Source organism: Staurois parvus, unplaced genomic scaffold, assembly GCF_062004578.1.
Source record: "Staurois parvus isolate SC_StPar_1 unplaced genomic scaffold, SC_StPar_1.0 ptg000347l, whole genome shotgun sequence".
NCBI classification, from domain to species: Eukaryota; Metazoa; Chordata; class Amphibia; order Anura; family Ranidae; genus Staurois; species Staurois parvus.
In genome coordinates, this window is record NW_028318143.1 from 12,457,214 (window position 1) to 12,479,930 (window position 22,717).

Sequence of the window (22,717 nt, forward strand, 5' to 3'; positions counted from 1 at the left end):
GGGTTTTGTTTTGTCTTGCTCTGGTCCAAACATTGACATAGTTTTTGGAAGGTTGAACTAACTACGTACAGTCAGGTCCATAAATATTGGGACATCGACACAATTCTAACATTTTTGGCTCTATACACCACCACAATGAATTTGAAATGAAACAAACAAGATGTGCTTTAACTGCAGACTGTCAGCTTTAATTTGAGGGTATTTACATCCAAATCAGGTGAACGGTGTAGGAATTACAACAGTTTGCATATGTGCCTCCCACTTGTTAAGGGACCAAAAGTAATGGGACAATTGGCTTTTCAGCTGTTCCATGGCCAGGTGTGTGTTATGTCCTCATTATCCCAATTACAATGAGCAGATAAAAGGCCCAGAGTTAATTTCAAGTGTGCTATTTGCATTTGGAATCTGTTGCTGTCAACTCTCAAGATGAGATCCAAAGAGCTGTCACTATCAGTGAAGCAAGCCATCATTAGGCTGAAAAAAATAAAACAAACCCATCAGAGAGATAGCAAAAACATTAGGCGTGGCCAAAACAACTGTTTGGAATATTCTTAAAAAGAAGGAACGCACCGGTGAGCTCAGCAACATCAAAAGACCCGGAAGACCACGGAAAACAACTGTGGTGGATGACCGAAGAATTCTTTCTCTGGTGAAGAAAACACCCTTCACAACAGTTGGCCAGATCAAGAACACTCTCCAGGAGGTAGGTGTATGTGTGTCAAAGTCAACAATCAAGAGAAGACTTCACCAGAGTGAATACAGAGGGTTCACCACAAGATGTAAACCATTGGTGAGCCTCAAAAACAGGAAGGCCAGATTAGAGTTTGCCAAACGACATCTAAAAATCCTTCACAGTTCTGGAACAACATCCTATGGACAGATGAGACCAAGATCAACTTGTACCAGAGTGATGGGAAGAGAAGAGTATGGAGAAGGAAAGGAACTGCTCATGATCCTAAGCATACCACCTCATAAGTGAAGCATGGTGGTGGTAGTGTCATGGCGTGGGCACGTATGGCTGCCAATGGAACTGGTTCTCTTGTATTTATTGATGATGTGACTGCTGACAAAAGCAGCAGGATGAATTCTGAAGTGTTTCGGGCAATATTATCTGCTCATATTCAGCCAAATGCTTCAGAACTCATAGGACGCCGCTTCACAGTGCAGATGGACAATGACCCAAAGCATACTGCAAAAGCAACCAAAGAGTTTTTTAAGGGAAAGAAGTGGAATGTTATGCAATGGCCAAGTCAATCACCTGACCTGAATCCGATTGAGCATGCATTTCACTTGCTGAAGACAAAACTGAAGGGAAAATGCCCCAAGAACAAGCAGGAATTGAAGACAGTTGCAGTAGAGGCCTGGCAGAGCATCACCAGGGATGAAACCCAGCATATGGTGATGTCTATGCGTTCCAGACTGCAGGCTGTAATTGACTGCAAAGGATTTGCAACCAAGTATTAAAAAGTGAAAGTTTTATTAATGATTATTATTCTGTCCCATTACTTCTGGTTTCTTAACATGTGGGAGGCACATATGCAAACTGTTGTAATTCCTACACCGTTCACCTGATTTGGATGTAAATACCCTCAAATTAAAGATGACAGTCTGCAGTTAAAGCACATCTTGTTTGTTTCATTTCAAATCCATTGTGGTGGTGTATAGAGCCAAAAATGTTAGAATTGTGTCGATGGCCCAATATTTATGGACCTGACTGTATGTGATGCCCATGGCAACCAGCCATGTTCCCTCATTCTTTGTTGTAGAAAATAAATTAGACAAATAACACTGGACCCTGAACAATTGTTAATAATGGGCACCATCCAGCTTTTAAAAATTGGCAACATTTGCTCTGGTGTTTCACTTATCCGGCCTCTTAATCTATCCCACACAAGTCCACTCTAATAAGTGACAATGATCATGACTACGGATCATAGAACATGACGTGTTGTAAATCCACAGCATTACACACTGTGAAGGAAATATTCGGAAGCACTGAAAAACATTGCTGTGGGTCCATAGCATCGGATTATTTGTTTAATCCTTTCCCTGCTGAGGAGCCAGCAACATGCTGAGCAATACATTGCAGGCCTCTGGCAACAAGGAGTTCAAGAGAAACGTTCACCAACAAACATTGAGGAAAAAAGCAAATTTCTACATTCCTGATAGCTGCATAAGAAGTATTATATTTAAAGCAGAAGTCCAGTAAATTAGCTAAGCACAATATATACATGTGAGCTGTTTTACCTGCCAAAGGATTTGTATTTCTGTCCATGTGATTTACGCAGCCCTGCTACATGGCACAGATGTGCCTGACAGGAAAGGGGGTCGGATTTTTCAAAGCCAAAGTTTTTTTTACTTACAAGTCTCCGTACCCCCACCCTGTGACTGGAAAGTGAAAGGAGAAGCAGCACTCTTATAAACTCATATCTCTGTCACTCTGCCATCTCCTTCTATCAACATATTAACATGATCTTTGCAATGTAACACACCTGCAACTTGTGCTGCTTCTCCCTTCTCTGAGTTTTACTGTACAGAACCAAATGCGATACCTCCTGCGCTCCAGGACCCAGACCGGTGGTGAGTAGATGGAATCAAACTCCAAAAAAGGAAGGAGGGAACCACCGAAATAGTTAAGGTCGTGCAGCTCCACACCAAGGCTGGGGAAGCCCAAACAGAACTGTGAGGAAGAACAAAAAAGAAAAAGAAGCGCACCAACCTTGCGCATTACCTCAGTAAACAAAATTTATTAAATAAAAGAATGGTACTCACAAACAGCGAATAAAAACAGGCATGTCAGTCCTCAAAGGGACTTTAAAGGCAAGATGCAAATGCGAATCCCATCATGGAGGAAGCCACTCAGTACAGCTGACGCGTTTCGAAGGACAAGGCTCTGAGGAAGAAGGCTTGTCCTTCGAAATGCGTCAGCTGTACTGAGTGGCTTCCTCCATGATGGGATTCGCATTTGCATCTTGCCTTTAAAGTCCCTTTGAGGACTGACATGCCTGTTTTTATTCGCTGTTTGTGAGTACCATTCTTTTATTTAATAAATTTTGGTTACTGAGGTAATGCGCAAGGTTGGTGCGCTTCTTTTTCTTTTTTGTTCTTCCTCACTTTACTGTACAGAGACTGCAAAAGACTGATACCAAGTCAATTTCAGATACTTACAAATATCCAGATATTTAAAAAAAAAATACATTGAATGAGGTAATAATGAAAACACAGTTCCATTAACCACTTCCTGTCCGGACACTCTTACCCCCTTCCTGTCCAGGGCAATTTTCAGCTTTCAGCGCTATCACACTTTGAATGACAATTGCGCGGTCATGCAATACTGTACCCATATGAATTTTTTACCATTTTTTTGAGACAGATAAAGCTTTATTTTGGTGGTATTTATTCACCGCTGGGATTTTTATTTATTTTACTATGTAAACGAAAAATTCTAAAAATTTTGAAAATAAGTGTTTTCTTTTTTTATAAAATTTTGCAAATAAATAATATTTCATCATAAATCTTGGCCAAAATGTATTCCGTTATTTTTTTAGTAAAAAAAAAATCCAAATTAGTTTATAACCAAAAATTATAATTTTTAAACATTTTTTTTTACATTTTTATTTTATTTTTTTCATATTATTATTTTTTATTTTTATTTTTTTTTTTACATACTGTCACCCTAGCAGTACAGTGTCACCATGGTGACACTGTACTACTTGTGGGGGGTGATGAAGATTTTTTTTTTTTTTTACACTGATTGCTTTTACACCCATATAGGATGTAAAAGCAATCATTTCTCTTTCTCTCTGTCTGCATTCTTGCAGTCATTGAGAAGTACTGAGTGAGCTGTGATTGGTCACAGCTTGTCACATGGTACAAGGCTGTTGTGAATAGCCTTGTACCATGTGACCTCTGATCATTCACAGATTTCACACGTAGTAAGCAATGATGTCACAAGTGACATCTTGCTTACTACTTTGCATGTGATCACTGATTTGTCAATCAGTGATCACATGATCGGGACCTCGTACAGAGGTCCTGTCCGACGATCGGTGTTTCACTGTGTCCGGAGGACACAGCGGGCCCCGGATCGCGGTGGTGCGTGCTCCCAGGGAGCGCGCACAGCTAGAAAAGGCGGGTGCCATTTAGGAACGGCAACCCGCCCCTGGACTGCCACCGCCCTGCCGTTTATAAACAGCAGGCGGACGGCAAGAGGTTAATTTGTTTATTATCTACTCCAGCGTTGGAGAGTTCCCCCCTACCAGCACAACCTCCTGCACTATGCTTCCTGGGCTCCTCTGTCCCACCTGAAGGCCCAGGCCCCACAAGGTGGATGTCACAGGGTGGTGGCGAAGGAGATGTGAATGTCCATTCGCTGATCTCCCCTAGCTAGAATGAACCCAGAAGTGATGTGTAAAACTTCACTTCCAGTTTCTGATGACACTTTGCCTGGCCACAAAGCTAATGGAGCTCGCTCTGTGTTCCATTAGCTTCAATAGAAGGCAGGTGAGACATCAGAAGTCTTTGTAAAGAACCTGTCTTTAAATTATCATATCACATATAGGGACTTTTTTGTCCCCTTTATGATATAAATTAAGTTTTAGTGAAAAAAATAATTTAAAAAGTAAAAAAATAAAGTTACACCCAAGCTCTTAAAACACTCCCCTAAAGTAATGTAAATGCATCTGTTAGGGGTGCCTACGTACGACAATATCGCTGGCTATACATGTTACATACAGCCACGCATGCCAAAGTGAGAACAGTAAGTCTAGGCCCATTATTCCGTTGACTTCAGACTGATGACCTGTAGGGGCTATTAAAGCTTCATCTATAGAAAATATAAGTTTGTTGTTATTCTGCAGGTGTGCACAAATTTAAAGCTTGACATGTTGAGTATCTATTATGAACAAAATCACCTTTGTGTATTTTGTACTGAAATTGTGTGCTTGATAACCTGTTGCAAAATTCTTGTGTGACATAAAAAGTTATTATTAAATCATCATTTTATTATACAGGCTGTTGTCCAAAACTATATAACATTTGGGGGTTTTGACTAATCTTCATATTTTTTTAAATGTGTGCAAAAAAACATAAAAATGGCTCTGGTTGAAATAACGGGTTAAAGCTTTGCCCGCTGCAGCATAAGCAGCAACACAGGAACTATCCCAAAGAAAACCTACAAGTATAGCACCTACATATGCAATGATGCAGTACAGAACATATGCAAATTTTACAAACATAATAGATGTTCAGCCAGGGGCGGACTGACAACTCATGGGGCCCCTGGGCAATAGGGGATCATGGGGCCACTGTGTCCTCACCCACACTCAAACTACACCTAAAAAAGCCTATGAAAGGTACCAGGGGTATCTCATGGGGCCCCCTACTGACCCCAGGCCCTCGAGCAGTGCCTGAGTTCCCAAATGGTCAGTCCACCCCTGTGTTCAGCTAAACTGGAATTCCAACATTTTGATTTTTTAAAGTTTTTTCTATTTCAATGTAAACCATTTCTGTAGCTGTAGTTATCTAGCCCTGACCATTTATAGGAGACTCTCTGTAGGACCTGAATGTCTTCATCAAGGTTTGGCTACTCTGCATATCTGCATGCTGATCTGTGTGAATCCCAAAGAATCTCACATTCCTGGAATCCAAGCTGTAGTGATTGGCGAATTGTATGTAGCACCCTAGATAGGTGCTAGGAGTAGATAGATTTAGTTTGGTTCACTGTAGTCAGTGAGACTGTATTTTTGTGGTAGGTAAATTTAGCTTGCCTCACTGCAATCAGTGTGGCTGCAATTCAGGGTTAGGAAAATTTAGGTCTAGCTCACTGTAGCCAGTGCAGCTGCATGTGATTGTTTAGGTTTTGTGCCTCACTGGTTGCTGATTTAATTACCCTCACTCTGTATCTCCAGAGTTAACTGAATAATTCTGGAACATAGGTGTGGAGTAACATAAATGGGCAGCATGCATATTTACACTGCCTTAGCCAATTTTGTGGACCCTTGCACAGGTGGGTGCCAGGTAAGGGTATAAATAGTTTGAGCTCTAGAGAAATCTTGTCTTGTCCTGAATGGGAGAAGTCCAGCCTGGTGGGCACTGTCTCATGGAGGATCTGGTCTTGGACTAATGGCAGATATTGGAAAGAGGCATCCCTTTATCTGAGCTCTTGTGAGTACAGACTGTTTGAGAGATCCTAAGAGACTGAGTCTGTGGGATGCTTCCACCCACCCCTCTGGAGTTTGAGAGTTAGCTGGGAGTGCAGGAAAAAAGGGTGTACTGGCTGGTATCCTGAATAACCTAGTTCATCGTATTCTGTGCTACGAGGACTTTGCTCAAATTAAACAAGTTTGTGCCTTTCATCTGCTTCAATTAAGCCAAGTCCCTTTTGGCCCCTGCAAGGACTGTGCATAAAGTGGTGCAGAAGGAGTAAGGTAGTGTCCTCAGTTGTACATAGTTCTTTTTGGAGCACCCCACCCTTCCCTAATCCCTATCCAAGTTACTACATAAAATAAAAACCCCAAAAAGAATACCCCTGGATTATTTCTGAGCCAAAGAGTGAATGTGTTTGTGTGCCTGGCTGCGGGGCAGAATACTGGAGAAGACCCGAGGGATCTATCTACCTGCTGGCTCCTACAGGGGTACCGCTGCATGCATAATTCCCTACATACTTTCAGGTGAATCCAAAAATTTGCAAGTTGCTGATTTTAGAGTCAATCTGCTCATTTCTCCTTTCAGGGTAATGTCAGAGAAGGGTTGTACAGATGATAACAATGGACGAATAATGAATTGAAACGTTAACAATACTTTTTTTGAAATGCCTGTTTAAGCCAACTCGCAGACAAAAAAAAATCTGCAATTTACAGCCCATCTTTCTAATTAGCAGATAGTCTGTTTAAATAAGAACACAAGAGCCAGACACCTCACACTGAATTGCTTCAGCGGTACAAATCCATCTGTCTGACAAGTAGACAGCTACTTGTAATGTTAATGCACAAAACATATCAAGAGAGAGAAGTTCTAATATCGGTAGAGACGTATGTTTGAAGAAGTTCCATTATCTCCATAATTCAAGAAAATAGCAGATGAACAAGGGAATGAAGAAGTGCTGGTTACCCAGAGCAACCAGTAAAAGGCTTCATTTCCAAAGAATAGAGAGATCCCGTCTTGTTATGATGGAGAATAACAGCAGATCCTTTGCAATTTAAAGTGACATTAAATGATAAAATTATTTTCCAAAAATAATCCATACACATCCACATTTTTTATTAAATTATGTCTTACTGTCTTTTTCTGTCTCCATGTAACATCCTTCATGAGCTCCCAAAAATCCCCCCCCCCCCCCACTTCCATTTGTTCTGAACAAGGAGTGCATGTTAGGCTGGCCATACACTATACAATTTTCTGTTCAATTTCTGCCCAATTTCCTTTAGATTTACCTTCAACTATGTAGTGCAAAAGCCTGCTTAATTGGATAAAATTGAAAAAGTTGTTTAGGTTTGACCTCATATTATATGGGATGTATGGCCAGCCTTAGTTGTGGTCATATGCACTGCTCTATGCATGTTACAAATCACATAGTCCATAGTACATCTCAGGAGTGAGAGCTGATTCACACGTGCGGTGCAGATTGAAGCTCAGGTTTCACAGCTAATTGACATAGTAGATGTTCACAGGTTTACATCAGGTTCAGGACAGGATTAGCTCAGGATCTTAGCTTGTTCACACATATGCGGTTTAGAAACGGTTCCCAAGTCAATAACCTGGAACCCGCACCTGAACCGGACCACACTACTCAGAAATCGGACATGTCTCTTTTTTAAAACCACACTGAATCCGCACCAACAGTGCACCGGACGTATGTGAACAGGCACAATAGGAAGCACTGTTTTTTCACATGCCATGCGAATTGGATACAGTTCAAACCACATTCAATCCGCATATATGTGAACGGGATCTTAGCAAAATAGGGTGGCTGCATTCCTACATACAGTGGGACCATAAAGAACAAATAAATCCACCCTCTAACAGGAAGAGCACAGCAGCAAAAAAAAAAAGAAATTTGGAGCTTTGGAGGAGGCCGAGAGCAGTAGAAAGTACTTTCTCAAAGTTATGAATACATACTTACATATATATTTAAACCAGAGTTAAGTGTCACTTTAACATCCCTTTACATCCTCTGGTTGAAGTGGGTTTACCAGGCTATGGTGGCACCCTCCCATCGCCTTCCCGAGCTCTCCCGTTCCTCCGGGGACTCCAGGACTAAAGCCAGTAGTTCCACTGGCTTATCATAGAGATGGCCAAAGACTGTTTATCTCATCTGGTCACCAAAGACTGAAACATCCCCAGTCCCCTAGCCTGGTGATTTATTTATTTTTTACAGGTACTTATATATCAATTTATTTATTGCAGGAACCTATAAAGTGCCATCAATTTACACAGCACTTTACATATATACACTTACCGGCCACTTTATTAGGTACACCTTGCTAGTAGCAAGAAAATATCCCCCACACCATTACACCACCTGCCTGAACTGTTGATACAAGGCAGGATGGATCCATGGTTTCATGTTGTGTATGCCAAATTCTGACCCTACCATCTGAATGCCACAGCAACCAGTCTGCCCATTCTTTCCATTCTCCTCTGACATCTACAAGGCATTTTCGTCCACACAACTGCCACTCAATGGATATTGTCTCCTTTTTGGACCATTCTCTGTAAACACTAGAGATGGTTGAGAGTGAAAATCCCAATAGATCAGAAGTTTTTGAAATACTCAGACCTGCCCATCTGACACCAACAACCATGCCACGTTCAAAGTCACTTAAATCCCCTTTCTTCTCCATTTTGATGCACGGTTTGACTTCAGCAAGTCACCTTTACCACATCTACATAAATGCATTGAGTTGCTGCTATGTCATAGGCTGATTAGCAATTTGTGTTACCAAGCAATTAAACAGGTAAGTAACACTTTATTAGGTAAAGTGGCTGGTAAATATCGTACATTCGCATCAGTCCCTAACCCTCAAAGAGCGAACAATCTAAGGGCCCTAACTTACATTTATACTGTACACTTACTAGTGCCAATTTAGACAGGAGCCATTTAACCTACCAGCATGTCTGTGGAATGTGGGAGGAAATTGGAGTACCTTGAAACCCATGCAAGGACAGGGAGAACGTGTAAGCTCTGTGCAAGTAGCACCATGGAAGGGATTCCAACCAACAACTCTAGCACTGCCAGGTGGAAATGCTAACCACTTAGTAACTGTGCTGGTGATGAGTATTCTGTCACTTCCAGTTTCAGCCTGATGTAAACAGGCCTTTACCAGCCAGTGAAGCAAACAATCAGACTGATCTATGTCTGATCAGCTGCTTTGGAGGCCAGAGGAGAGATCTGGGAACTAACAGACCCCAGATCTCTCCATAAAGAGGACCTGTCATGGCCCATGCTATCACATGGGATGTTGTTTGTCCCTTGTGATAGCAATAAAGTTGAAAAAGTTAAAAAAAAACATTTAAAGAGACAGGATAACATTTTTTTTTAACTAAAATAAATAATACCATTTAAAATGCCTCCGCCCACTCCATTCTCGCTCGCAAAGCTGAACGTATACGTAGGTAGTGCATGTATATGTAAACAGTGAATGCACAAAACATGTAATGTATCACCGCAAATGTTATAGTGAGAGCAATAATTCTAGCACCAGACCTCCAGTGTGCCTGTAAAGGCTTTTAAAGCATTGCCTATGGAGATTTTTAAATACCATAGTTTGTCATCGTTATATGAGCGTGCGCACTTTTAAATCGTGACATGTTAGGTATCTATTTACACAATGTAACATCATCTTTTATATTTTACCAAACAATTGGGTATTATATTTTATTTTTTGTGCATAAAAATTCATTAAAGTGTATTTTTTCCCAAAAATTGCATTTAAAAAAACGCTATGGAAATACTGTGTGAGAGTAAAAAAATTGCAACAACTGCCATTTTATTCTCTAGGGTCTCTGCTTAATAACATTATTGTTTTGGGGTTCTAATGAATTTTCTAGCAACAAAATGCTGATTTTTACATGTGGAAGAGGTATGTTGGAATTGGCCAAGTCAAATCTCAAGGTTTGAGCTAGAGTGGCTACCCCCTGAATATTGGACATTCCTTCATTATGCACCTTGCAAAACAGATTCAATTGATGGAATACTTTAGTACTTACCACTTTCAAAGCAGGCATCAAATATTAGGTGCCCTCTTTTTGGTTGCCCATAATAGCCTGGAGGTGTTACAATCAACTTGTTAATATTTCTAGACATGGCGGCCTCATGTTCCAGTCCACTTCCTGTATTAAACATAAAAATGTATAGTCAAACTATTGTTTCGATGCTTACAGTTTTAGTAGTCATACCAAGAAAAGCTCATTAATTACTAAAGATTAATATAGATCACTGTTTCCATTGTGAATAAATAAAACATTTTTTCCTTAAGTCAACGTTGCATGAATTTCAGAAAATCAGACACTGAAACTGAGTATATAATATAAAAAATCAGAAGTAATAAGTGCAGATATATAGGCAGCTGAACTTACTGTACATGCAAATCTTGATTTTTCAAGTTAAGAGTTTAACTTAGATTCTTCCATCATGATGCTCCCTATTGTTCCCTTAACCACTTCCAGTCCGGACACTTTTACCCCCTTCCTGTCCAGGCCAATTTTCAGCTTTCAGCGCTATCACACTTTGAATGACAATTGCACGGTCATGCAACACTATACCCATATGAATTGTTTAGCATTTTTTTGAGACAGATAGCTTTATTTTGGTGGTATTTATTCACCACTGGGATTTTTTTTTTTGCTATGTAAATTAAAAAGTCCAAACATTTTGAAAAAAAGTGTTTTTCTTATAAAATTTAGCAAATAGTATTTCATCATAAATCTTGGCCAAAATGTATTCCGTTATATTTTTAGTAAAAAAAAAAAATAACCCAAATTAGTTTATAACCAAAATTATAATTTTTTTTAACTTTTTTTTACATTTTTGTATTAATTTTTTTTTCTTTACATACTGTCACCCTAGCAGTACAGTGTCACCATGGTGACACTGTACTACTTGTGGGGGGTGATGAAGATTTTTTTTTTTTTTTTTTTACACTGATTGCTTTTACACCCATAAAGGCTGTAAAAGCAATCATTTCTCCTCTCTAGCTGCATTCTTGCAGCCATTGAGAACTACTGAGTGAGCTGTGATTGCTCACAGCTTGTCACATGGTACAAGGCTGTTGTGAATAGCCTTGTACCATGTGACCTCTGTTATCATTCACAGATTTCACACGTAGTAAGCAATGTCACAAGTGACATCTTGCTTACTATTCTGCATGTGATCACTGATTGGCCAATCAGTGATCACATGATCGGGAAGTCATACAGAGGTCCCGTCCGACGATCGGTGTTCCACTGTGTGCTCCCAGGGAGCGCGCACAAGCAGGGTGCGGGGAGGCCATTTATAAACGGCCACCCGTCCCTGCACTGCCACCGCCCAGCCGTTTATATACAATGGACGAACGGGAGGTGGTTAAAGATTTTTTTTTTTTTTTTTTTTGAAAGGAGAGGGTAGTGTTAGATGAACCAGATTTAGATGGACATGACTATCCAAGTAAAACCAAATTCCAGCTAACACTTATTAGCTCTGTTTCACAACAGATTGATTTTTCATGCGATTTGACTGCTCAAATGTCACATGACAAATCACATGTAACGATCGTCAATGGAATTCTAATTAGTGCGTCTCCGACTTCTTTGGAGTCACACAGATTTGAATAATAGTTCCTTCTGTACATGAAGTCGCAAATATGTCTGTCAAATCGAACTTGAAGCTGCACTGCCATCCGACTTTGAAATCGTGCAACTTCATGTGAAGTTGCATGATTTTAAACTTGGATCCAGTGTGAACCGGGGCTTAAGCAGTTACAGAAAAATGATTTTTCCTTTTTAGATAAAGGTTTTACATAAGTAAATAAAAGCTGACCATTGAAATCGATCCTATCAGTGTTAAATAGATTGTCTCAACCCTCTAACAGCCACTTTTGCTGGACACCTTAGTCTATTAAAGGAAGTTGAAAAATAACAAACTTACTGGCAGGATCACAAAGTAAAAATAAAGCCTAAAAAACTAAAATGAATGCAGCCACCACATCTATTAGCAATCTGCAATAAATTATATTTTTTGTCTTTGGGTTTAATACCACTTTACGTGATACCTATAGGAGAATCAGCACACTGATGAGCTCATCTCTCTTTCACTCTGCTTTCTCCTACTATCAGCATGTCCCTTGTTAGCACATGAACCGATTGGCTCCTTTTGCTGCTTCTTACTCTTTCAGTCAGAAACAATTGAGTACTGTCATTATACTTTTGTATTTGCAATAAACACAATTGTTGAGGACAAGTTTTGGGCTATGCCCCCTTCTTCAAGGTCCAAGCAGTACCAATATTAGTACTGCTGGGACCTTGAAGAAGGGGACATACGCCAAAAGCTTTTCCTGAAAAACTGTATGTTAGTGCAAATTAAAAAAGTATTACGGACAGTACTCAATTGTTTCTGTCGCAAGTGCACTAATAAGACTACAATCTCCTCTTCCAGTATAGGTTCTGCATATCGTATGTACTCTCCAGTGCCTCAGGATATGCACAGCCAAAAGGGAAACCAAGGGTACCAGGACAGCGACAACCAAAGGAAATGTTCCAGGGGTGCAGCCCTCCTCAGACGGGGAAATCAGCCACTGGATAGAGAGAAAACAGGTGGCGCACACACCTAGTGCATTATCCAAGATTTATTGTAGGAATGAAATAATAAAAACATACTCACAGACGAAGCATGTATCTAAAAAGCATAGAAAAATGACAATGGCCACAACAGCGGGCAAGGTGTTCTCACTGTCAGTGCGGTCAAATGGTTGACGCGTTTCGGGGACGAATCCCTTTCCTCAGAGCTGATGACCAACCTCTGATGCTGATGTATGGTGTATGGACAGAAAGAGCCTCGCTGTTGATGCCTCAACATCAGAGGTTGTTCATCAGCTCTGAGGAAAGGGATTCGTCCCTGAAACGCGTCAGGTTTGACCGCACTGACAGTGAGAACACCTTGCCTGCCGTTGTGGCCATTGTCATTTTTCTATGCTTTTTAGATACATGCTTCGTCTGTGAGTATGTTTTTATTATTTCATTCCTACAATAAACCTTGGATAATGCACTAGGTGTGTGCGCCACCTGTTTTCTCTCTATAGGTTCTGCAGTACAGGGGACTGAAAGTGTCTGATACTAAAGTAAATTCAGGTACTTAAACTGCTTGTGTTAAAAAAAAAAAAACTACTTTTAACAATCTAATAACAAATACGGAGCTGTAATAAATCGGAAAATGTCGGGGAGAAGATGCCAATGCCAGTGTGGGACTTTGCAAATGTCATAACCATTGTAACCAAGGTATTCTTAAGCTGCGCATGGACAGTTTGAATCTTGGACAGTTCAGCAGGAACTGGCTGAGATTCTAACCATTTCTGGGCAGCCTGAATGTACCCAAGTGATTGATCAATCAACTTGGGCACAACCAGCCTGCCTGATTTTACATCTGAGCTCTGGTACCATGATGACCTCTTTGGATCAAATCTAAGATTAATAAAAAATTTTAATTAAACAAAAAATAATCGGTCTAAAGACTAATGTCACATTTGGACAACAAAATAAAAAAATCAATTGAAAAGTAGATAAACTATACTATGTTCTAAAACTATACTGATCAGCCGTAGCTTTATGACCACTAACAGGATATGTGAATAACATTGATTGTTTCATTACAGTGACATCTGAAAGTCAGTGGGATATATTAGGCAGCAAGTAAACATGTTGTCACTGAAGTTGATGTGTTGAAAGTAAAATAAATGGGCATCACAGTTTGTTGTGTTAGGGGCTGTGTAGCCACAGACCAATCAGGGTGCCTATGCTGACCTGTGTCCACAGCTAAAAGCGCCTACAGTGGGCACGTGAGCATCAAAACTGGACCATGGAAGAAGGTGGCCGGGTCTGATGAGTCCCATTTTCTTTTACATCATGTGGATGGCTGGGTAGTATGTGCATTGCTAACCTGAGAGAGATAGCACCAACATGCAGTATGGGAAGAAGGCAAGCTGGCGGAGGTAGTGTGTTCCTTTGGCCAATGTTCTGTTGGAAAACCTGCCAGTCATGTGGATGTTACTTGAAACATACCACCTACCTAAACATTGTTGTTGACCAAGTACACCCCTTCATGGAAACTGTATTTACTGATGGCAGTGACCTCTTTCACCCTGCCAAACTGCACTGCAAAACTGGTTCAAGAATAGTTTGAGGGACAAAACAACAAGTTTGAAATGTTGACTTGGCTTCCAAATTCTCTAGACCTCAGTCCAATCGAGCATCTTTGGGATATGCTGAAAATCCAAGCCATAGAAGCCTCATCTTGCAGTTTACAAGACTTAAATGATCTACTGCTGATGGCGTGGTGCCAGATACCATAGCAAGCCTTCAGAGGTCTAGTGGCATCCATGGCTTGATGGGTCGGGGCTGTTTTGGTGGAAAATGGGGGACCTACTTAATATTAGGTGAGTTGTCATAAAGCTATGGATGATCGGCGTATACTGCATTGAATGTATTATCTCCATATCTCAAAGGAGACCCAGGGCACTTAGTAGAAGTTCTGGGGCATGTGCTCTGAATGCCAGGGTCTAGCAACACCCCTGATTTAAAGCCTAACGCCAGCCTCAGCTATTAACTATCAAGTGCATGCCAACTGTAAGGCAGACCACATAAAAGTAGCTTTTTGATTTATTGCCGAACTTCAAATGTTTTGTTCTGTCTAACGGCTCCGCCTAATTTCTGGTCTGAATAATGTCCAGCGTCATTCAAGCACTTCCTCTTTTTTTGATGTTTTCCTGGAATTTCATCCATGCAACATATCAATTACTCTCAGGAAAATATTTCTGGAAAAAGATAATAGTAAATGAATGGGATGACCACCCAAAGACACAAGCTAACACTGCTCTAATACGATCCTAGTCAAAATGTACACACTGGAGGGAATTTAATAAAGCTACAAAATAAAAGTGAATACTTGTGAGCTACTATGACTAAGGTGTTCGGTAAATTATTAATAATTATAAACTACCTAGATGTTATACTGGGTGCGCTGACACTTTCACAAACTCACTTGGTTGTGTGTCTAATAATCAATTAATATATATTTATAATGCCGCGCTCCTACTATAGGTTTTTAATCACATATTGTGTATCACTCATCTAAATAAATATATAAATAATAATAAGTGATTGATGTGACATATAAATCAATATTTAAATTGAACCAATAAAGTGCTATATTATACCATATGTGCTCAATCAATAATAGTGATACAATAAATTGTGCAAGTATAATACATATAGTGCATAGATGAATTAAAAAGTCTTTTTTAGATATAAATTGGTGCAATGTGCAATGTGCAGGTGAACATCCATGAGTGGCTATATGTATGGAGTGAGAGGAGATAAAAAGAGGATCTGAGCAGACCTTTACTTCCATTGGGAATACCTTATATAGGAGCATCATCCCACCAGTCCTGGAAGGACAAAAAGTTTATTTGCCTAAATTTATTTGGGCAAATATTAAGGTGAGCGCACACTGAGACCACACGGCACCTGGAAAGAGGGATTAAGGAGTTCACCTGCACATTGCACATTGCACCAATTTATATATAAAAAAGACTTTTTAATTCATCTATGCACTATATGTATTATACTTGCACAATTTATTGTATCACTATTATTGATTGAGCACATATGGTATAATATAGCACTTTATTGGTTCAATTTAAATATGAATTTAATAAAGCGGCTGTGCCACTTTTCTGGTGTTAATCCCTTTTGGTAATGTACTGTGTCAAATTCATGAAGTATCTGTGAAACTTTTGTGGAGCACCACACTGCGCCAAATTCAAAATAAAATACAGATAGGTCATATCTTACAAAAGTCGAGATAATGAAGGCCAAATCTCTTTTGGTGTACAGTGAGAGACCCTGGCACAGACAGATTTTTCAAAAGTGTCTCAGGTGCGTTCTAAAAGTGGCGCATGTGCCAAATTCAAGTACAACTTCTAGACAAGTACATGATTTTGGCAGATGCTGAGCCACTTTTACAACGCACCTGAGACACTTTTGCATAATCTGTCTGCACCGGTCTCTGAATTCCAGGGACGGTGTTCTAAATACTTCAGAAATGCATGTTAGAAGCATGACATAAATGCTTATGTATGGTAACCATTAGATGTTGCACATGTGAACACTACATGCTACAGAGCACTAATGATTTATATTTGTGTTCACCTCTCTCTCAATAGGGAGATCCATTAGAGAAGGTAAAAGCAACAACAGTTACTTAGGGGAATATTTATAAAAAAAATATGCATAGCTAATCGCCCAGTGAAAGTGCATGCAAATTCATCCTGAATGGATAAGGCGCAAAAAACGAATATTAGGATACTAGCTATGCTGGACAAAGGTTTTCATTGATTTAAAATGGGAAATACTGCATTTGGATACTAGATGGAGTGCTAAACAGCATCCATTTCTATGATACCAACGTCTAGTGGCCAAATGCAGTATTTTCTATTTTAAACCATGATGAAAAACATTTATCCAGAATAGGAAATAATCTAATATTTTTTTTTTAATCCATTTTTCTTGCATCAATGTACATCTAATTCCCTTTGCAAACCACTATGCACATTTTTTCATAATTATACCCCTCAGTGTAATGGTTAATATGTCTAAATTACATGTAGAATGCCCTGGGTTCTATCCACAGTATAACCAATGCTTTGAGATGCTTATGAAACTAGGTCCATAAAGTGCATAGAAAGACCAACCGGTGTTCTTGCCAGATACTGCAGGGGCAGTTTAATTGAGCATGGAGTAAAAATCACTCATCCGCATTGAGCTCAAAACACTTTTTAAACATTGGCATTGGGGGATTACTTGGTAGGTTGGATGAAAGTAGACTGCACCCCCCATCCCTTTACCCACAGCCATTGTGAAAAGGTAGGTAGGGTTGTTTATTTTCGGTTTCTCACTCATAAGTTTCAGGACTGATTTACATTTGTACATAGTGTCAATGCACATGCGTTAAGGCATGTAATGCCATTCATTAAGGCTAGATTCACACCAGATGCAGTGTGACTGTGTGAAGCGGCCATTCCAGTCCCAACGCATGAAAAGGCAAAATGCCTTGTCTTCTCATTCACACCATTGTGTTGTGGTGGTGTGTAGGCAGTGTGTACTGAAAAAAGTACTGCATGCAGTACTTTTTTTTTTTTTTTTTTTTTTTTTTTTTAGCACAGCACAAATCCACTGACTTGCATTGCACGGCTGGCAGTTGAACTTTATGAGATGTCTGTGTGCCACCTCAAAGTTGTTTTTAAAAAAATGAGCTGATCTTGGCTGGACCACACTGCACACCAGCGGTTGCATTGCAATGCAGCAGTTGGTGTGAATGTGTGTTCAATAAAGCAACCCATTTAAATCAATGGGCCTCTGGCGCATCAAATGTCAGACATGACACTAAGGCTTTGCAATGTGTTGCGACGCAAGTGTGTTGCCTTAGTGCACTGGGGTACTTTTAAAAATTAATGGCACTGCCATGGCCTACAATGCGTTACATTTGTAAACCAACCCTAACTCATTCATTTTTATAAACTCATCAGTGAGTACAGAAATATTATACAAATTTCTTAATGAAATAATTTTGAGCTGGTGTCATCGAGTCTGGTGGGATAAATGAGATGACATACAATGTAAGATACACTACAACACAACACTCTAATAGCTTCAACACACAGAGACTAAATGGCATTTAGGAGTGCAAGTGCAGTCAGAAGTGACAGCAGGGAGATCCTATTACTGGCCTCCTCAAGACATACTGTATAAGCATCCAACAAGGTATTTTACCTAATAGACTCCATATATGACTGAAATATTATTTTGGGTGTGTCTTAGGTCTATATCCTAGACTATTTTGGCCATATGAAAACCTTAAAGATTGTACATGAAGACTTCAAAATTGCAAAATTCCAATTGCTGGCAGTTCATAGTGTCGTGAAGATTTGGCTGTCTCTATTAAACCATGACATACTGTAGGACTCCTTGTCATTGAATCTCATCATGATTCTAATTACATCCACTGCTCCAGCCCTGAGGAAGGGGGTGACCTTTCCTCGAAACTTGTTGGCTTTACTTGACACTCCTAACCAATAAACGTTTCAAAAAGACCCCTGAGTGATATAAACTTTTGTAATAGGTGCTCTTCAATACCCACCCCAAAACTGCATCTCTAGCCCTTTTTCTTAGTTTGGTCAGAGTGGTGAGGCGTTAGACTCCCGTGATATTTTTATTGCAGTCTGAGTCTTCGTGGGAGAGCTGCACCTTCTTGATTTGTGTGGGTAACCAATGTCACTGAGACAAATAAAGATGGAAATCCTAAATTATAGAGTTGTTATGAAGCAGGTGATGAGGAGGAACCTTCCAATGGGGACATCTATTCCAGTGACAACTGCCTAACTTTGGAGAGATGTCCTTTCATTTCATGTAGTTTCTTTGAGACAAGAATTGAAGAAAAGTCTTGTCAATGGGATACAACATAAAATGGACAGAGTTTAAGCATTTTCTACTCTATTCAAAACAAGAAGAGACAAGTTTTGGGCTCTAGATACACTTGTAGATTATGGCCAGTTTACACTTTCTGCATGGAGACAAAATAGCTGGATTGTGCTGTTGCGTAGACTGATTGCTCCGTCACACAATCAGTAATCTCCTGGGTGCAAGGTCACATTGAAATCAGTGTGATACAAACAAAGTGATCAGTCTTAGGAATGATTTACATTTTCTACTGCGGTACAAAATTTCATGTCTTGTGTGTAACGAAATTTGTCCAATAGGGACTGTTTACAGGTTTGTGCTTGAAATTAATGCATATTCATTTAGATTTTGATTGGTTTTTGATTGGTTTTCAAGTGTTTTGCTGGACTTTGAAGACGAACTCCATCCTGACCTTCAGTCTTCTACTGTTGTATAGGCTCCCCTCCTGTACTGAAACTGCTTACTTTGATTTCATTGCACACTGTGAGCTTCTCAGAATGTGCATTAGAATTTGCAGCAAGTCAGATAGAGCTCCGCCTCATTTCCTGGCTGGAGGATGTCCAATATCAGCTAGGTTTTTTCTTCGCAGCCTTACTGTCTCTAGCCTGCCCCTCTCATTTATTGGATACTGGCTCTTTCAATTAGAGAGGCTCACCATCACATGTGATTATAACCTAGTGCAGTCTGCCTAGGAATGCCCACTACTGCAGACTGACCCCCAACCGTCAATCTATTTTGATTTCAGGACTACTCGGAAGAGCCACCCCTCTAAACCATATACAAAGCATTTAAAATATAATTTAGAGCAGAACTCTTTATATGTCCTTGTTGCTCATTTCATACCTTCACTGAATATGTCATCCATCCTCTGGTTCACTCAGTAGTTGCTCTGAAATAGCCTATTCATTGTCAAATCAAACCAATAATTCTCTTTGGTTTCCTGTTTGTAAGACTGGTGGCTGCTATGCCTCCTATCCCCCCCAGCCACTGGTCTTGGCACATCCCTTCTGTAGTTCTTTCTCCAGGAAGCAGTTATGTAATTCAGTCCGATTTGAAGTAATGGGTGGACTGAGACTCTCAGACACATTCAACATGCACAGGCCTAGTGTACCTGCCCACATACACTGCAATTCCCTGGGGTTGATGAAAACTATACTTTCTTTTTACTGCAGAGAGAGAGGATATGATGTAATCCCAGCTGTTACACCTCTTCCTTGGCAGTGCAGATGCCGTTATCTTTTGAATTACAGAGATGAGGACATGAAAATTCAGTTAGACTTTTCCCCAAAATGGTAAGGATTTTCAGAATTTTATTAACGGTTTAGTGTAAAGTTTGGATGTTTTGTTCCTTTTCTGTCCTAGTGACAATGATCACCAGGACAAATAAAGGGAGATTAATCTAACCAGCGGTAGGGATGAGCTCAGGTGTGTTAGGATCATAGTTTGAACCCACCTGAGCTATCCCACCAGGAAGGACTTCGCAAAGCCAATCATAAGCGGCCTAGGCATTCCCTGTCCATACAAGTTGTGTGTATACCTGCAGCTGCAGGGCGGGGAATGCCCTGGTTATGTACAATTGATACACTTTCTGCAGTAATGACTCAGGTGGGTTCAGACTAGGATCCAAACACACATGAGTTCTTAGTTAACCAGTGGGGACACAAACTGTAAAAAAAAAAAAAAAAAGACGGAGGTTCTATCCCTTTACAGGTTTTGGCTTTCGATGCACCTTAAGATCTAGGAAAGGAATCTGCAGTTTTGGTTGATGCAATTAGAATTTTGCTTTTATATAAATGCATCTGCACTACCATTTACAAATACATTGCAGTTGTAGAAAAATAGAGGCAAGTTTTTCTGGTATTGTATGACTGGAAAGCAGAGACTGAGTTAGTTGATATTTTATTTTGAAAAATAAGCAAGCCAGTTAAATCTGTAAAACCCTGAGCAGGTAATAAGAAGCCCACTATAAAAGTATAGAAAAAAAAAAGTAACATAGGGCACAATTCTGGATTATACACACTTCCTAAAAATATCCTCAAATGCCCTGTTTTTAGTCTGTGTTATTTATTTTCAGTCCCCTATAATTTGACTTTGCTGTGACTTTCAATTTTCACTAGCTGTGCACAAATACATGTTTTCAGGTTCTCCCTCTAGTGGTTATTTGTATGCAAACTTCTCGAAGGAAACCTGCCATGAGAAAATATGTGAGCTGCTACTGCTCAGACCATTCTGCAAAATGTTAGTCGCATACCTATTGTGATTCTCTGGCTTCAATGAAATCCTATTCAGTAGTCTGAAATAAGTATGCAAATCAAAAGCTTTGACTTGACCTAATGCATACGTGTTCCAGGGCGCTGAGTGACTGAAAAAATTTTGAAACCAAAATCAGAGCTTCCAAAAAAAAAAAAAAAAGAAGGACAGCAGTGGCAATCCACAAATTCGTATTAATAAGGCTTTCCTATAAAGTAGATCTACACTCACCGGCCACTTTATTAGGTACACCTGTTCAATTGCTTGGTAACACAAATTGCTAATCAGCCAATCACATGGCAGCAACTCAATGCATTTAGGCATCTAGACATTGTGAAGATGACTTGATGAATTTCATACCGAGCATCAGAATGGAGAAGAAAGGGGATTTAAGTGGCTTTGAACATGGCATGGTTGTTGGTGCCAGAAGGGCTGGTCTGAGTATTTAAAAACTGCTAATCTACTGGGATTTTCACACACAACCATCTCTAGGGTTTACAGAGAATGGGAGTGCCTCCTACAGTGTTTTCTGAACCCCCCGGAAAACCCATAATTTCTGGGTTTGCCATAAATAGGTTGGTTCCTGCCAGGGGTTAACAGCTTTGGGTGGTAGGGGGACATTTACGCCAAAGCCAGTGCTGATATGCTATGTTGGGATGCTGAACCCGAGCAGAGATACTTCACCATTATGATATCAGTCAGAGTGGGACCCTAAGTCTGTGGCACATGCTGGTCAGTATACAGCTGTCTGTTTACCGTTCAAACCCGTGCATGTGGCAATACCAGCTTCCTTTCTGGCCCTGACGTGTCTAAAAACAAAGGGAACAACTAACTTTCACTTAACCTGCCATTCAATGGTACTCCACAGAACACTTTGCATTTTTCACTTTCTATGGGTCACAAAAATCATTCCCTACCATGAAAAGGCCAGATGATTGTGTTTGCCCTCTGTCACGGTGTGAGGTCAGGTTCAGAGACCAGTTGCTATAGCAATGTAAGGCTTACCTGAAACCTGCAGGATAGGCACACCAGCGGGTCACCCTGGGAAATGACGCAGGCTCACCTGAGGTGTGGGGTCTAAGCATTAACCGGTTTTCGCCAGAGCTCCTAGTGGTGGAGATGGATTTGGCTGCGTGTTAATACCAGGTCGCAGATCTCAGGATCACCCCACCAGGGAATGAGCAAGCTGGAAACCAATAGCAGATCAAACTGGTTAGGGATCAAGCAGAAGCGGAGTCAGTCAACAAGCTAAGGGTTGGTCACAAACGGTAGTAGATGAGGATGAAGCAAAATCGTAGTCCAGTAACAAGCCAAAAGTCGGTAGCGAAGGTATAGATGGCAGCAGGCAAGACAAGCGGGATATTGGCTGAGAAGGCACAATAATCTGGCAACCAGGAAGTGCAGAGAAATGGCTTTTATCAGGAAGTTCATGGGAGGAGCAAGGAGTTCAAGGTTCATCAGAAAACAAGGAACAAGGCAGGATTGTCCAATAGATCAGGCAGAGTGTTGTCCAGGATCCCAGGTAGCTCAGTGAGAAGAGTTACTGCCTTACACAGTAGAAGTCTCAGGTTCAAGTCTAGGCCCTGACACCCTCCATCCTAAGGTTCCCAGTAGCCTTATAGTCTTCCAGCAAAGAAGTGAATAGTTCCAGAGGGACATATTGCCATAAATATGGGGTACTGATTATGACAATGGTAGTGCACAATGGGGCTTGGATGCACTTTGGTAAAAGCCCTTTATTAACACTATATTGCCAAAAGTA

General features: G+C 40.3%; 1 protein-coding gene across 3 annotated transcripts in view; it reads right to left on the minus strand.

The window, feature by feature from the left end:
* LOC149456841 (cytosolic carboxypeptidase 6-like) overlaps positions 1–22,717 on the minus strand; it is a 2,243,892-nt gene that overhangs the window by 2,044,806 nt on the left and 176,369 nt on the right. For all 3 annotated transcript variants that reach the window (XM_089684448.1, XM_089684447.1, XM_089684446.1), the window contains exon 2: positions 10,210–10,332. In XM_089684448.1, the coding sequence (XP_089540574.1) occupies positions 10,210–10,332 (123 nt within the window). The remainder of the gene's footprint in view (positions 1–10,209; positions 10,333–22,717) is intronic.